The 15,972-nt window shown below is 44.6% G+C and overlaps 1 protein-coding gene across 1 annotated transcript in view; it reads right to left on the reverse strand.

Moving 5' to 3' along the window:
• The window catches only part of LOC142464639 (uncharacterized), a 102,797-nt gene that overhangs the window by 54,433 nt on the left and 32,392 nt on the right, over positions 1-15,972 (reverse strand). The window contains exons 12-17 of the mRNA XM_075568005.1: positions 15,225-15,921; positions 14,493-14,972; positions 13,530-13,826; positions 4,499-4,816; positions 952-1,254; positions 119-448 (exon numbers count right to left, since the gene is read on the reverse strand). Of these exons, the coding sequence (XP_075424120.1) occupies positions 119-448; positions 952-1,254; positions 4,499-4,816; positions 13,530-13,826; positions 14,493-14,972; positions 15,225-15,921 (2,425 nt within the window). The remainder of the gene's footprint in view (positions 1-118; positions 449-951; positions 1,255-4,498; positions 4,817-13,529; positions 13,827-14,492; positions 14,973-15,224; positions 15,922-15,972) is intronic.

Consider the following 15,972-nt stretch of genomic DNA (forward strand, 5'->3'; position numbering starts at 1 on the left):
TGAGTTCAGCTCCATTGAAATTAATGGGACTAAACTCTTCTCCTGAACAGGGAAGACAATTTCACCACATATTCATTATGGGCCTTAGACTCATTTGCCAAATAAACCCATAACTTACCGAATACTCCTTGGATGGTTTTCCGCAGAGGGTTTATTCTGCTTCTGTGTTGTATGACACAGTCATAGGATACTCCGACCTCTCCCTTTGTCACCTTCAGCAGGCTCATGGCAGAGCATGTCTTCCCTGAGCAGGTCACCGGGGTGTTGGTGTAATCAGTGGGCTTCAGCGTCCCGCTGTTTCTTTCCCATTTTATGCTGATGTCTTCTGGGTAGAACCCAGTGACGTCACAGATTAAAGTGGCAGCATTTGCTTCCAAAATGTCTTTGGGGATTAGTTTTGAAAGTGAGACTGCTGGGTTCTTCAAATCGCCAGCGTTTATCTTTAGATCTAAATATATAAATAATTGATAACACTATTACAAAAATGTATAAAACATTAGATAAAGCAGACAGAACTGGTACATTCTGCACATTAATATCATTGGATCAAGTATATGGCAATAGTGAAATAAAAAATGGAACCAATGATTACATGTCTGTTATACAAGGGGCGCATTGAAGAATGTTGAAACCGGCCTTCAACAGTAGGTTGGGTGAAAGTGCTAGACCATACTTAGAAGGTGGCATACAAGGCGTGACGCATTACAAATACCACTCTATGTTGTTCTACAAATCTGCCATGCCAGCCTGGTGAAAAAACAGAGGAAAACTTTTACTAAACTTCTGTCATCCTATCTTTGCTTGTTTGGAGTCCTTTTCAGTTTAATGGTTAGAGAGGCTTATAATACATGGCTCGGGTACGTTGACACTGTCTCATTATTTCATGGGAGGCACTTTTCTAGTTAATCTCTTTAATCACAAAGGAAAAAGGTTGATGCCGCGTACACTTACCAATCTCTTTCGTGACCTCCGGATGAGAGCAGGGTTGTGTGACCACACAGGACACTCTTGTAATTGACTCCCATTCTTTGTGAGTGAGCGTGTAAATGACCTTAATATTGTTCTTATTTGCATCCTTTCCATCGGACCTGCCTGTCTTCTCACTCTTCTTTCCATCGACTTTCAAAAAGATGTGGTTGGAGTTCAAATTGGAACCAAAAACCGAGCAAACGATGGTTCCTTTATCATTCGAAGAATCACCATGATAATATTTCTCCAGGATCACAGTTGGGGTCACGAATGTGCTGGGACATGCTACGGAGATAGAGCAGTAGAAGAGAAGTGTTAGGGTAGCATGGCCAGTCTGTGCTGTGTTAGGCTGCGATTATACAGAAAAACGCTGTGGTTTCACCCTTAGCGACACCACGCAGGGCAAAAAAAAAGAGTGGCAACAGTTGAATTTGGTATAGCCACTTATCAAGTATGTATGAAACTTGTTTTTTGCGCCGCGCGGTTTTGCTATGGGCGACACCACAGGCATTTTTACGTATAATCAAAGCCTTAGGGTCCTGGCCTCACAGAACATGCAGTGATAGGCTGGTCTAATTAGAACTATCACCACCATTAGCTTGGACCCGTTGACCAATATTACAGTTCTTTTTTACATTTTCATTCCCCCAACTGTGTGTCTACTTTAGAGCTTGGAGCAACTGTTGGGATCGAGTGATCAATGTGAGATCGGACTAGGGACCATGAAGTTCCATTACCCCTTTATTGTCCCACCTAAACGACCAATTATTTGTCATTGTCAAACTTACAATTCCACTTTCTTATTAAATGAAGATGTAATTATTTTACTCTCCATTTCCCCATTCCGATTTTCCCAGCATAAATACTGCTCACAGATTTCTAAAATACTGTTTAAAGAATATTGGCCCAATTGATTAAAAATTGAGATGTATTTTAAATCAGACACAGTCACAACTTCAGTCACTGGTTGTTACCCAGTTACTGGAGACTTTTTACCACGTGCTTACAGTAGGTGTATTATGCAGTCAGCTCATGAGATTTCCGTGATATAGGATTGTGACTTGTAGATAGGGCTCAGGTACCTGGAAAGACACTTGCATCATGGTGACAAAGAGATAACTTTTAGGTCTCCTTATGTATGAAAGAAAAAATGATCGATATCAGCGCTTCTTCTTGGGATGACAGACTCACCAGGTAGATAATAAAATCAATTTATTAAATCTACATAAAACAGATACTAGAACATAATAAAAAAGACCTCCTCCATGGAGGTCTTTTTTGTTATGTTCTAGTATCTGTTTTATGTAGATTTAATAAATTGATTTTATTACCTACCTGGTGAGTCTGTCATCCCAAGGAGCAGCGCTGATATCGATCATTTTTTCTTTGTTACTTCTGGATCGTGGTCGCGCAGGAAGTGCGTCATTACCCTTTCAGGTATCACAAGACCAGGAGACACAGAGGGGACGGACTCTCGTGAGCTGTGTGAGCTCCATCCGTGGGCTGCTGCAATTGCGGCCGCTGGCCCCACATGGGAAGCGGGTCTGCAAGTGGCCCTTACTCCGCATCTTCAAAAGGTCTTTTTTTCCTGCTCCGCACTTATATCTTATTTGGCTACTAGCTGTGGGGGTCAACCTTGAGTGGACAGAAGGTTCCTTTGGATATCTCCTTATGTATGATCATTTTTAGGGCACTGAGATGTTGATATTTGTTACCCTGATATAATGAATTATTATACATAGTTTTCCCATTCCTTATTTCGCCGGTAAAGAAAACACGCAGTGAATCTGTTTTTTGACGTGACCGGAAACATGGAAAATGTTTAGTGATTTAGAAATACACTCTGTTGTTGTGATAGAATATATTAATACTCACATCAAATGATCTATGAGTCATTTAACAAAGACCAATACTGATAATGATGAAAGCATGTGTGTGTGTTGGGGAAAGTACGAGTATTTCATTGCTCTGTTGCGATTAGGTTCTGTATGTATTATGCACCTCTGAAACAATTGTTTTGGAAGTATCTAGCTTCCCAGGGAATAAAGTCTTAAGGGGCGTGTGACGAAATATGCAGCCAGGAATTCTGGGTAGCTGGGACGGTTGCCTATTCCTGTGAGTGTCATGTCGTTCATACACTGGCTGTTTGACAGTTCTTCCCCCTTTGTATTCCCATGCGTCCGGACCCAGTATCTGGTGCCCAAGGTTAAGGCCCAAGTGCGCGTGCCAGCGCGCCCGCCTTGCGTCCTGGCGTGTACGGCACTTCACCGTGATCTGCGGTCTGCAGGGAGCTTTTTTAGGTGTGGGGGCGTGGCCAAAATGGACCAGGTGGGTGCTGCCATGACGCGAGGGGGCGCGACCATGATGCGCGCGGGGGGGTTGCCATGACAGGGGGGCCGTCCCTCTCTCCTGTGCCACTCTCCTCTCCCCCGTGGCAATAAGGTGCTGTAAAAAGTAAGTTATAGATATTTGGCCTCTCCCCTTGTGCCACTTTGCTTCCCCCCCCACCATCCCTCTCCCCGTGCCATTCTCCATCCTGTCAGTCTCTCTCTCTACCCCTTGTACCGCTCTCACCCCCAATGTCTGTCTCTCCACCCATCAGTCTTTCTGATTGGCTCCCTGCCATGCCACGTGACGCGTCACTGCACAGGAACACAATCCTGTTGTAGCCCCTGCTGGCTGACGCGTCACAGTGGGCAGTGAGCTGGGGAGTGAGACAACACTTGGGACAGCTAGGGAGGGGGTAAGGGGCTGGTGAGAGGCATCCGAATGCGCAGCCGGCTGCAGCGGGGACCTAGCCTAATGCTACAAATACATAAGACCAAATTTGGGCATGTTGTTCCACGTTTCTGGGTTCTTGATGCCCAGATAATGACATTAGGCTACCTGCGCCAAGTGTAGAAGACAGGACAATAAGAGCCCCACTGTGATGAACAATCCTGCCCTTATCGGATCCTTTGTGTTCCCATACTTTGCACTGGGTCTCTGAGATCCAGGAGTATAATCGCTGCCCCGGTTCTTAGTTATTTCGTTCCCATTTCTGGGACTTGTTGCATAGTTGTTATCAGTATAGTGGTCGGTGCCTAGACCCTGTATGGTGTGTGTCTCAGAGTTTTGAGACTAACATGGACTTTATTGTTCCTTCTTCTTTATGGATCCTGGAGATCATTGAGGGTAAGCTTGCTTCGGCAGCACTGTCCACCTATCCAGCTAGGACTTTCCCTGTATCCCAATGTGGTTAAGTATTACTTGTACCTGTTGTACTGTGTTTTGTTGTTAGCACCACCTTAAAAATATCTGCTTTATTAAACAGTTGTGTTATCTCTAGTGCTTATACGAGCCGTGGCAGTCCGATCAGCCCTGATCGGGACAGACTGATATTGTTAATACTGCATCTGGTCACTCTGTGGTTTATTCTATGTAATTGTAATATACTGTACATGTAATAATATTTGAAGTTTGTGAGGTTCTATGCAAGTCCTTCCAAGACAAACCCAAACCATTTTTTTTGTCACACTGGCATCCTTACCTAAGCATTTGGAAATATTGTACATGATGGTCTCTTTTTGGTGGGTGACCTGACATGTGTAAGTGTCCTCCCTGTTCCAGCTCTCCTTCGACACATTCAGGACGCTCTTTCCCATGAAAATTCCATTTTGGGCCATCACTGGGTTGAATCCATTCCCACTAAATTTATTTCCATTCTTCAGCCAAGTCACCACTGCGTCACCTGGTCGGAAGCTGGAGACCAGGCAAACTAAGGGCACAATGTTTTCTTCAGTCTTGTCTTCACAGGAAGAAAGCAGGATTTGTACGGTGGGATACATTGGCTCACTGTTCTGGCAAACTGAAAATAAAGGCAAATCCAGTGTGATTGGAGGGACTGTGATATTGTGACATAAAACAGCAAATTGCTATAGTTTTTATTCTGCATTGTTTTATTTTTCTCCTTTCTCTCTTTTTAGATCCAATTTAAGGCATTTTCTAGAAATTATCTGGCTATCTGGCTATCTGTCTGTCTGTCTGTCTGTCTGTCTGTCTGTCTGTCTATCTGTCTGTCTGTCTGTCTGTCTATCTGTCTGTCTGTCTGTCTGTCTGTCTGTCTGTCTACCTGTCTGTCTGTCTATCTGTCTATCTGTCTATCTGTCTATCTGTCTATCTGTCTATCTATCTGCCTGTCTATCTGTCTATCTATCTGTCTGTCTATCTGTCTATCTATCTGTCTAAATATCATCTGTCTTTCTATCTGTCTAAATATCATCTGTCTTTCTATCTGTCTAAATATCATCTGTCTTTCTATCTGTCTAAATATCATCTGTCTTTCTATCTGTCTAAATATCATCTGTCTTTCTATCTGTCTAAATATCATCTGTCTTTCTATCTGTCTAAATATCATCTGTCTTTCTATCTGTCTAAATATCATCTGTCTTTCTATCTGTCTAAATATCATCTGTCTTTCTATCCATCTATCTGTCTAGTATCTAGATATCTATCTAGAATATACTTTATAAATGTATCATCATATATGTACAGTATGTATGTCTTTATTTATATAGCGCCATTAATGTACATAGCGGTTCACAATAGTAATAAACGTGACAATTAAATAAATAACAAATAATACAAATAACAGATCATGGGAATAAGTGCTTCAGACTTAAAAATGTAGGAAGAGGAGTCCCTGCTCCAAAGAGTTTAAAATCTAATTTGTTGGTAGGGAGGACGTACAGAGACAGTAGGAGGGTGTTCTGGTAAGTACGTCTGCAAGGGGCCAAGGTTTATGTATCATGTGAATAGTATTAGTCGCGGAGCTACTCGTATGCTTCTTTAAGCAGGTGGTTTTAAGGTGGGTCTTAAAGGTGGATAGAGAGGGTGCTAGTCGGGTATTGAGGGGAAGGGCATTCCAGAGGTGAGGGGCAGTCAGTGAGAAAGGTTTAAGGCGAGAGAGGGCTTTAGATACAAAAGGGGTAGATAGAAGACATCATTGGGCGGATCGCAAGAGTCGGGACGGTGCATAGCGAGAAATTAGAGCTGAGCTGTAAGGAGGAGCAGAAGAGTGTAAAGCTTTAAAAGTGAGGAGGAGAATTGAGTGTGAGATACGGGATTTGATAGGAAGCCAGGAGAGGGATTTCAGCAGGGGAGACGCTGAGACAGATTTAGGAAAGAGTAGAGTGATTCTGGCAGCAGCGTTTAGGATAGATTGTAGGGGAGACAGGTGAGAGGCAGGAAGGCCGGACAGCAGGAGGTTACAGTCAGGGCTGCAGCAGGGGGGGTCTGCCGGGGTTGGCGTCCCGGGCCCCGTGGGTTGGGCGGCCTGGCTGCCCTGGCCCCCTGTGCGGCCGTCAGATCTGCCAAGAGGGAGGGATAAAGGATAATGGCTGCCGGTCGCGGCTTGCCCCGGCTCTGCATCAGAGGCAGACCTTCCTGTCCCAGCCTGATGTCAGCGCACTGGGCCCCCCTGATGTCAGCGTGCCTCAACTTCCGGTGCATGCTGACTGGAAGCTCGGCATGGGACACAGAGTGAGGAGGCATCTGATGATCGGTCGCAGCCGGGCCCGACTCTCCGCCAGACCCCAACTCTCCATTGGACCCTGCCTCTCTGCCGGAACCCGCCTCTCCGCTGGACCCCGCCTCTCCGCCAGAACCCGCCTCTCTGCTGGACCCCACCTCTCCACTGGACCCTTAAGCCACCGGAAAAGCGCAGCAAACGGTCCCGACCATCCGCAAGCTATGTCTACTTTTTATATATGTGTTGGGGGGGAGTGGGGTCTTTTTATATGTATTGGGGGAGTGGTGGTCTTTTATATGTATTTGGGGATTGGAGATCTTGTTATATATATTGGGGGGAGTGGGGGTCTTTTTATATGTATTGGGGGAGTGGTGGTCTTTTATATGTATTTGGGGATTGGAGATCTTGTTATATATATTGGGGGGAGTGGGGGTCTTTTTATATGTATTGGGGGAGTGGTGGTCTTTTATATGTATTTGGGGATTGGAGATCTTGTTATATATATTGGGGGGAGTGGGGGTCTTTTTATATGTATTGGGGGCTTGGGGGAATTTTTATATGGATTGGGGTATTTTTTATATGTATTGGGGAGGGTTGTTTTTATATGATGTGTGTGTGTGTATGTATATGTGTATAATGTGTGCGCGTATATATATATATATATATATATATATATATATATATATATAAAAACAAAACACAAAAAAGCGCAAGCTCCATAGCGCATAACTGTGTACAAATGAGGGTGAATTTATTAAGAAAAGTGTCCCTAGGAGATACACTTACAAAAAGTTAAAATAAAATATACATTGGAGAGAATCTGTATGGGGCGTCATCTACAGGAGTGGGAGAGGGATTTCGTCCGTGATACTGAGCACCTAGTTTGACTGCTTCTGACTCCTGCCACGAGTCCTGCAGCAATTCAGCGTCTCTGATGTTAAAGGAGCTTCTTTTGAAGGTGCAATAGTGGAAGAACAAGAAGAATAGCTGGAAAAGTGCAGAAGAACACAGGACCTCCTCCCACACGACCGTCTGAGATGACGTCACCCCTATGCTATGGAGCTTGCACTTTTTTGTGTTTTGTTTTTCTAGATCTATGGTGGGTGGCTACACCACTTTCTTTTGAAGCAGCAAGGAGCTCCTGTGGTCTGTGTATCGTTGGGACTCTCTCCTCCTCCAGACCACCACCAAGTGGAGACATTTGGACTTATCCTTTTTTTTCTTTGGGCTCTATCTATTATTTGTTGGTTATTTTTATTAATTTGCATATACTTTAAGTGTTTATATTAATTATTCACAGTTATTTACTATACTTCGTAGCGCTACTTTTGTTTTGTGTTTTTTCATTCATATATATATATATATATATATATATATGAATGAAAAAACACAAAAAAAACACACATATATATATATATATATGTGAAATAAAAAACAAACAAAAGCGCAAGCTCCATAGCACGTAACTGAGTAAAAAATAAGGTACATTTATTTAAAAAATCAGCAACCCATAAGGATGTGCACTTACAGGATTTCAAACAGAACCATTCGTGGGAGAGAAATCTCTATTGTGGTCATCTGCGGTGGTAGGGTGAGTCCCAGGTTTGCAGAGTGGATGTAAACAGCCCAGGTTCACCATGAACTCCTATCCCAAATTGGAAGCAAGATATAAAGGCATCCAATGCCTGCACGTCCTTTGCTCCCTCATACAATAGTTGCTAACACTTGAAATTACCGCCAGCTGGAGCGCAGGGAAGCCAGGGACTCCAAATACACCAACACAAACGCGATGACGTCACAGCTCTACGCGTTTCGTCACACTGAGGCGATTTCGTCCCTGGCTTCCCCGCGCTCCGGCTGGCGGTAATTAATAGTGTAAGCAACCATTGTATGAGGGAGCAAAGGACGTGCAGGCATCGGATGCCTTTATATCTTGCTGCCAATTCGGGATAGAAGTTAATGATGAACCTGGGCTGTTTACATCCACTCTGCAAACCTGGGACTCACCCTACCACCGCAGATGACCACAATAGAGATTTCTCTCCCACGAATGGTTCTGTTTGAAATCCTGTAAGTGCACATTCTTATGGGTTGATGATTTTTTAAATAAATGTACCTTATTTTTTACTCCGTTACGTGCTATGGAGCTTGCGCTTTTGTTTGTTTTTTGTTCATAGATTCCAAAAGTGGTTAGCTATACCACTCCCCTTAAAGCTGCAAAGACGCTCTTTGGATTTTCTATTGGGACTATATTTCTCTCTGGATTTTTTGTTTGAGTGGAACATTCAATTTGGATTTTCATTTTTTTTCACTATCACGTTATGGTTTGTAGATATTATTAGGTTAAATTGTGGTAATTTTAATTTATTTTAATATTTTAAATATGTTATTATAATTTATAATTTATTAGGGTTATTTCACATTCTCTTTAGCGCTACTTAATTTTTGTGTTTTATATATATATATATATATATATATATATATATATATATATCACACACAAAATGTCGCGCTAAGGTGGGGATCTAATTCGATAGAAAACTGTGTAAATTTGATAATTAAATTACTAATAAATTTAAAATAATGTGAAAATATACTTCTAATTTAATCATATATTAAATTCATATATAGTGAACAGTGGAAACAATATAAAGTGTAAATAACTTAAATCCAGAGAGATGTGTCCAAATAGTTCCACTTGGTGAATAATCCAGAGATGCTCAAAGTCCAACAAACCAGTCCTGTGGAGCACTTTGCAGCTTCAGAAGAGTGGTATAGCCATCCACTGAAAACCTAAAAACAGAAAACACAGAGAAGCGCAAGCTCCATAGCCTGGCTGGGAATAGATGCAGTGACGGAGGATAGCCACACAGGCTCTGTGAGACACAGAAGTAAGGCGTCAGCTTGTGACAGGAGCTGTATGAGGGTGCATGAGGTTTTCACTTGATCAGGTGCACCCAGCATTTGCCGGGCTCTTCTACCCCCATTGATGACACCCCACAGAGATTTCTCTCCCATGAATGTGTAATTTTACAATCTTGTAAGTGCATCTCCTTGGGACTGCTTTTGCTTAATAAATTTACCTTGTTTTTACATAGATTTATGCTATGGAGCTTGCGCTTCTCTGTGTTTTGTATATATATATATATATATATATATATGTGTGTGTATTTATATATGTATATATGAAAAAGGCAAGAAGAGAGGCACGTTCCACATAGCGTAATTCTTTTAATCCTAATAGAGATATATTAAAAAAATTTAACAGGGTCTGCCTTGTCGTGGCATGTATTGGGGGAGTGTAAATGTATTTTTTTTATATATGTATTGGGTAGGTGGGGTTTTTTGTATGCATTTTTGTATATATTTGGGTGGTGGGGATTTTTTTGTATATATTTGGGGGGTGGGGATTTTGTTTGTATGTATTTGGGGGTGGGAAGTTTTTTGGTATATATCTTGTGGGGGGAATTGTGTGAGGGGGGAGGGAATGAGTAAGCGTGTGGTATTGACTTGATGGAGGGAGAGGAGTGAGGGGTTGAGTGAGGAAAAGAGGGAGTAAGAGTGAGACGCAGGGGAGAGAAATACATTTTGTTGCGGTAGAGTGAGAGGGGGTGAGACGGAAGGGAGAGAAATAAATGAGAAGAGGGGGGGGAAGAGAGGGGCTCGTGAGGTGTGAAATGGGGGGGGCGGCTTTCAATACCGCCGACAAAGGGGAGGGGGACCCTGCTTAAAATGTTTGTCCTGGTCCTACAATTTCTGTTGGTGGCCCTGGTAACAGTAATCGAGATGGGAGAGAATGACGGCCTGTATCAGAGTTTTAGTAGTTGAGCATTAGAGGAAAGGACGTATATTTGTAATATTGCGGAGGAAAAAGTGACAGGTTTTAGAAACGTTTTGAATATGAGAGGAGAATGTGAGAGAGGAGTGTGACCCCTAGGCAGCGTGCTTGGGTTACTGGGTGAATGATCGTAGTTCCAACAGTAATGTGGAAGGAGGTAGTAGGGCCAGGTTTGGGAGGAAGTACAGTATGAGGAGCTCTGTTTTAGCCATGTTGAGTTTAAGGCGGCGGAGGGCCATCCAGGATGATATAGCAGAGAGACATTCAGAAACTTTGGCTTGTACAGCAGGTGTAAGGTCAGGGGTTGAAAGTAAATTTGTGTGTGATCAGCATAGACATGATATTTGAACCCAAAAGATGGGATTAGGTCATCTAGGGAGTGTGTGTACAGAAAAAAGAGGAGAGATCCCAGGCAGAGCCCTGGGGTACCCCCACAGAGAGATCGATGGAGGAGGAGGTGTTAGCAGAAGAGACACCGAAAGTACGATGGGAGAGGTAAGAGGAAACACAAGATAGAGCTTTGTTACGAATACCAAGAGTATGGAGAATGTGAAGGAGAAGAGGGTGGTCTACGGTGTCAAATGCTGCAGAGAGGTCAAGTAATATGAGCAGAGTGTAATGACCTCTGTCTTTGGCAGCATGGAGGTCATCAGTTATTTTAGTGAGGGCTGTTTCAGTGGAGTGAGCAGTGTGGAAGCCAGATTGTAGAGGGTCTAGGAGAGAATAGGTGGTGAGAAAATGGAACAGGAGAGGGAATACAAGGCGTTCAAGGAGTTTAGAGACAATGGGCAGGAGGGAGACAGGTCGATAGTCAGAAAGACAGGTACGGTCAAGCTTGCTTTTTTTGAGTAATGGTATAACTGTTGCATGTTTGAAGAAGGAGGGAAAGGAACCCGTGTAGAGGGAGGAGTTAAAAAGCTGTGTGAGCATAGGGATTATAGTAGGAGCAAGAGGTTTTAGGAGATGGGAGGGAATGGGGTCAAGAGGGCAAGTGGTAGAGGGAGAAGAGGAGATACACAGTGACATACTCCACTGTGACAGTAGAAAACGAGTCAAGGAAAGCAGGAGAGTTAGGAAGTGGTGTATCGTGGGAGGAGGAAACAGAGGTGATGTTCTGACGTATGGATTCCACCTTTTCCTTAAAATAGTCAGCAAAGTCCTGAGGTGAGATGGAGGAAGAAGAAGAGGCAGCTGGGGGTGGTCTGAGTTGGGAGTCAAAGACATAGAAGAGTCGGTGTGGGTTAGACTTGTGCGTGTTGATTATTGAAGAAAATTAGGTTTGTTTAGCCTGAGAGAGGGCAGAGTTGAAACAGGATAGCATAAATTTGTGGTGAAGGAAGTCTGCGAGAGTGCAAGCTTTCCTACAGAGGCGTTCAGAGGAACGAGCGCAGGAACGCAGCATGCGTGTGTGGGAATTTAGCCAAGGTCTGTTATTAGAAGGGTGAGGACGGCAGAGAGAAAGTGGGGCATGTAGATCAAGAGAGGAGGATAGGGCAAAGTTGTAGTTCCTGACCAGGTTGTCAGGATCTGGAGCAGGGCTGGGAGAGGAGAGGGGGGAGCGTAAAGTGGAATCAAAAACTGGCAGGTCTCTGCAGAAATGAGGGGTAGTTGGAGATGAAGAAGGGGAGAAGCGAGAGAGAGAAAATTAGATGGTGATGGTCAGAGAGAGGAAAGGGGGAAATGGAGAAATCAGAGAGAGAAAAGTTTTTTTAGTGAATACCAGGTCCAGGTAGTGGCATCCTTGTGGGTGCTGGCTGCAGTCCACGGTTGAAGGCTAAAAGAAGCGTTTAGAGAGAGAATGTGGGAAGCCCCTGGGAGAGAGGGGTCATAAATTTGTCAGTTGAAGTCCCAATAAGAAGAACAGGGAAGTGAGGAGAGAAAGAAAGAGAGCCAGGATACAAAGTGAGAGAGAAAGGCAGAAGAGGGATGATTAGGGGTAGGTGGGCGATAGATGACCGTCATGTGGACAGGGAGAGGAGAGAAGATCTGGACAATGTGAGCCACAAAGGAGGGAAAAGCATGAGAGGGAGGAATAGGAAGGGAATGGTAAAGGCAGAGAGAGTAGAGGAGGAGCCTCACGCCTCCAGCCTTGCCATCTGGGCGAGGCGTGTGGGTGAAAGAGGTGTGGGTGAAAGAGAGGCCGCCATAAGAGAGGGCCGCTTCCAGAGCAGAGTCAGACTGAGTGAGCCAAGTCTCAGTTATAGCAAATAGGAGCTGAGTGAGAGAAAAAGAAGTCATGCACATAGAGGTTTATCTATCTGTCTGTCTGTCTGTCTATCCATCCATCCATCCATCCATCCATCTATCTATCCATCCATCTATCCATCCATCTATCCATCCATCTATCCATCCATCTATCCATCCATCTATCCATCCATCTTTCCATCCATCCATCCATCTATCCATCCATCCATCCATCCATCCATCCATCCATCCATCTATCCATCCATCCATCTATCCATCCATCCATCCATCCATCCATCCTTCTATTTTCTATCATCATCTATCTTTCTATTTTCTATCATCATCTATCTTTCTATTTTCTATCTTTCTATTTTCTATCATCATCTATCTTTCTATTTTCTATCTTTCTATTTTCTATCATCATCTATCTTTCTATTTTCTATCTTTCTATTTTCTATCATCATCTATTTTTCTATTTTCTATCTTTCTATTTTCTATCATCATCTATCTTTCTATTTTCTATCTTTCTATTTTCTATCATCTATCTTTCTATTTTCTATCTTTCTATTTTCTATCATCATCTATCTTTCTATTTTCTATCTTTCTATTTTCTATCATCATCTATCTTTCTATTTTCTATCTTTCTATTTTCTATCATCATCTATCTTTCTATTTTCTATCCACCTATCTGTCTAGTATCTTAATATGTATTTAGTATCTACATATATATCCTCATCTATCTATCATCTGTCTGTCTGTCTGTCAACACTGCCAAGGGAATCTTCAGTGATGCTCCCTTAGACTTTGTGGACAGAGAAGGGTTCCAACTGTCATACAGAAGAAACCCCAGAGACAGATAGCAGAAGATAACTATAAACACACTTGTGTCATCTCAATCAGTTTTGCCTGAACTGGTCACTTAATATCCACTAAAGTGAAAGCTCTCTGTATGCAGCAACATACAATCTTATCATTTCATCCAATCTCTTCCCACACTCTGACAAACGTCTTCACCTTCACCCTACTTACCTCTTTTGGACAAATCTCTTCTGTTTCCACCTCTCTCCTCAGAACAGGTGAAGGTCTTACTTTCCCAGTCTTTGGATTGGATGGTCATCTGACTGCTCCGAGAAGAGAATCCATTCTTATCAGTCACTGCTGGGAATGATTTTACTTTCTCTGTTATAGTTTTATCTGACCTCCAAAGTAAAGCACCTGGAGCTGGCATATTGTCTTTAAGAAGGCAGCCTATAGTGACCTCCTTCTGGGGTGGGCTTTGGACACAGCATGGGATCAGAGGAAAGATGGTGCCACTAGTTTTCTCAGCTGAAAGAAGAGCAAAGAAGAGTCCATTCAACCTGTAATTCACACTACACATTACCTGCTGCTGTTCTCTATTCAATGGGAACTTAAAGGAAGTCTCCTGGATGTAGAAGATAAAATGTTCCTGCTAGATAATAATAGTTATCATATGTTATGTGCTAATATCTGGACTTCTTTATGGGATTAATCGGGGGTGGTTGTTTTGCACAAGATAAGACTTATGGGTTTCTATTTACTGAAGAAGAAGCTCCAAACCAGTGAAAGAGAGCCACAGTCATCAAGGACAAGGAATCCCACTCAGATAAGTCTGGTGCAATTCTTGTCACAGATTTTGCCCCCATTTTGCAGCTAAGAGGCTAGTACATAACCCCCCAGATATGTTAGCTCAAGACTATAACAGGGACTCGATCACAGCCTGGCAATAGCTGTGAATTCAGGTTTTGGAATAAGCCCCGTAATTTCTCTGGTTATAAATCAGGCACAACTGTATGAGGCCAGGGAACAGCTGTATGAGGCCGGGGCACAGCTGTCTGAGGCCAGATCACATCTGTATGAGGCCAGGGAGCAGCTATATGAATCCGTGGCACAGCTGTATGAGGCCGGGCACAGCTGTATGAGGCCGGGGCACAGCTGTATGAGGCCGGGGCACAGCTGTATGAGGCCGGGCACAGCTGTATGAGGCCGGGCACAGCTGTATGAGGCCGGGCACAGCTGTATGAGGCCAGATCACAGCTGTATGACACTGGGCACAGCTGTCTGAGGCCAGAGCACATCTGTATGAGGCCAGGGAGCAGCTATATGAATCCGTGGCATAGCTGTATGAGGCCGGGCACAGCTGTATGAGGCTGGGCACAGCTGTATGAGGCCGGGCACAGCTGTATGAGGCCAGAGCACAGCTGAATGAGGCCGGGGCACAGCTGTATGAGGCCAGGCACAGCTGTATGAGGCCAGGCACAGCTGTATGAGGCCGGGCACAGCTGTATGAGGCCGGACACCGCTGTATGAGGCCGGGCACAGCTGTATGAGGCCGGACACCGCTGTATGAGGCCAGATCACAGCTGTATGAGGCAGGGTACAGCAGTATGAGGCAGATCACAGTTGTATGAGGCTGGGACACAGCTGTATGAGGCCAGGCACAGCTGTATGATGCTGGGTACAGCAGTATGAGGCCAGATCACAGTTGTATGAGGCTGGGACACAGCTTATGAGGCCGGGAACAGCTTTATGAGGCCAGATCACAGCTGTATGAGGTTGGGACACAGCTGAATTAGGCCAGGCACAGCTGTATGAGGCCAGGCACAGCTGTATGAGGCCGGTCACAGCTGTATGAGGCCAGGACTCAGCTGTATGAGGCCAGGACACAGCTGTATGAGGCCAGGACACAGCTGTATAAGGCCGGACACAGCTTTATGAGGCCTGGCACAGCTGTATGAGGCAAGATCACAGCTGTATGACGCCGGTCATAGCTGTTTGAGACCAGATCACAGTTGTATGACACCGGGCACCGCTGTATGAGGAAGGAGCACAGCTGTATGAGGAAGGAGCACAGCTGTATGAGGTCGGGGCACAGCTGTATGAGGCCAGAGCACAGCTGTACGAGGCCAGGCACAGCTGCACGAGGCCGGGGCACAGCTGTATGAGGCCAGAGCACAGCTGTATGAGGCCGGGGCACAGCTGTATGAGGCAAGATCACAGCTGTATGACGCCGGTCACAGCTGTTTGAGACCAGATCACAGCTGTATGACACCGGGCACCGCTGTATGAGGAAGGAGCACAGCTGTATGAGGAAGGAGCACAGCTGTATGAGGTCGGGGCACAGCTGTATGAGGCCAGAGCACAGCTGTATGAGGCCAGGCACAGCTGCACGAGGCCGGGCACAGCTGTATGAGGCTGGGCACAGCTGTATGAGGCCAGAGCACAGCTGCACGAGGCCGGAGCACAGCTGTATGAGGCCGGGGCACAGCTGTATGAGGCCAGAGCAAAGCTGTATTAGGCCGTAGCACAGCTGTATGAGGCCAGGCACAGATGTATGAGGCTGGGGCACAGCAGTATAAGGCCAGAGCACAGCTGTATTAGGCCGTAGCACAGCTGTATGAGGCTGGGGCACAGCAGTATAAGGCCAGAGCACAGCTGTATTAGGCCGTAGCAC

Source organism: Ascaphus truei, chromosome 13 (assembly GCF_040206685.1).
Source record: "Ascaphus truei isolate aAscTru1 chromosome 13, aAscTru1.hap1, whole genome shotgun sequence".
NCBI classification, from domain to species: domain Eukaryota; kingdom Metazoa; phylum Chordata; class Amphibia; order Anura; family Ascaphidae; genus Ascaphus; species Ascaphus truei.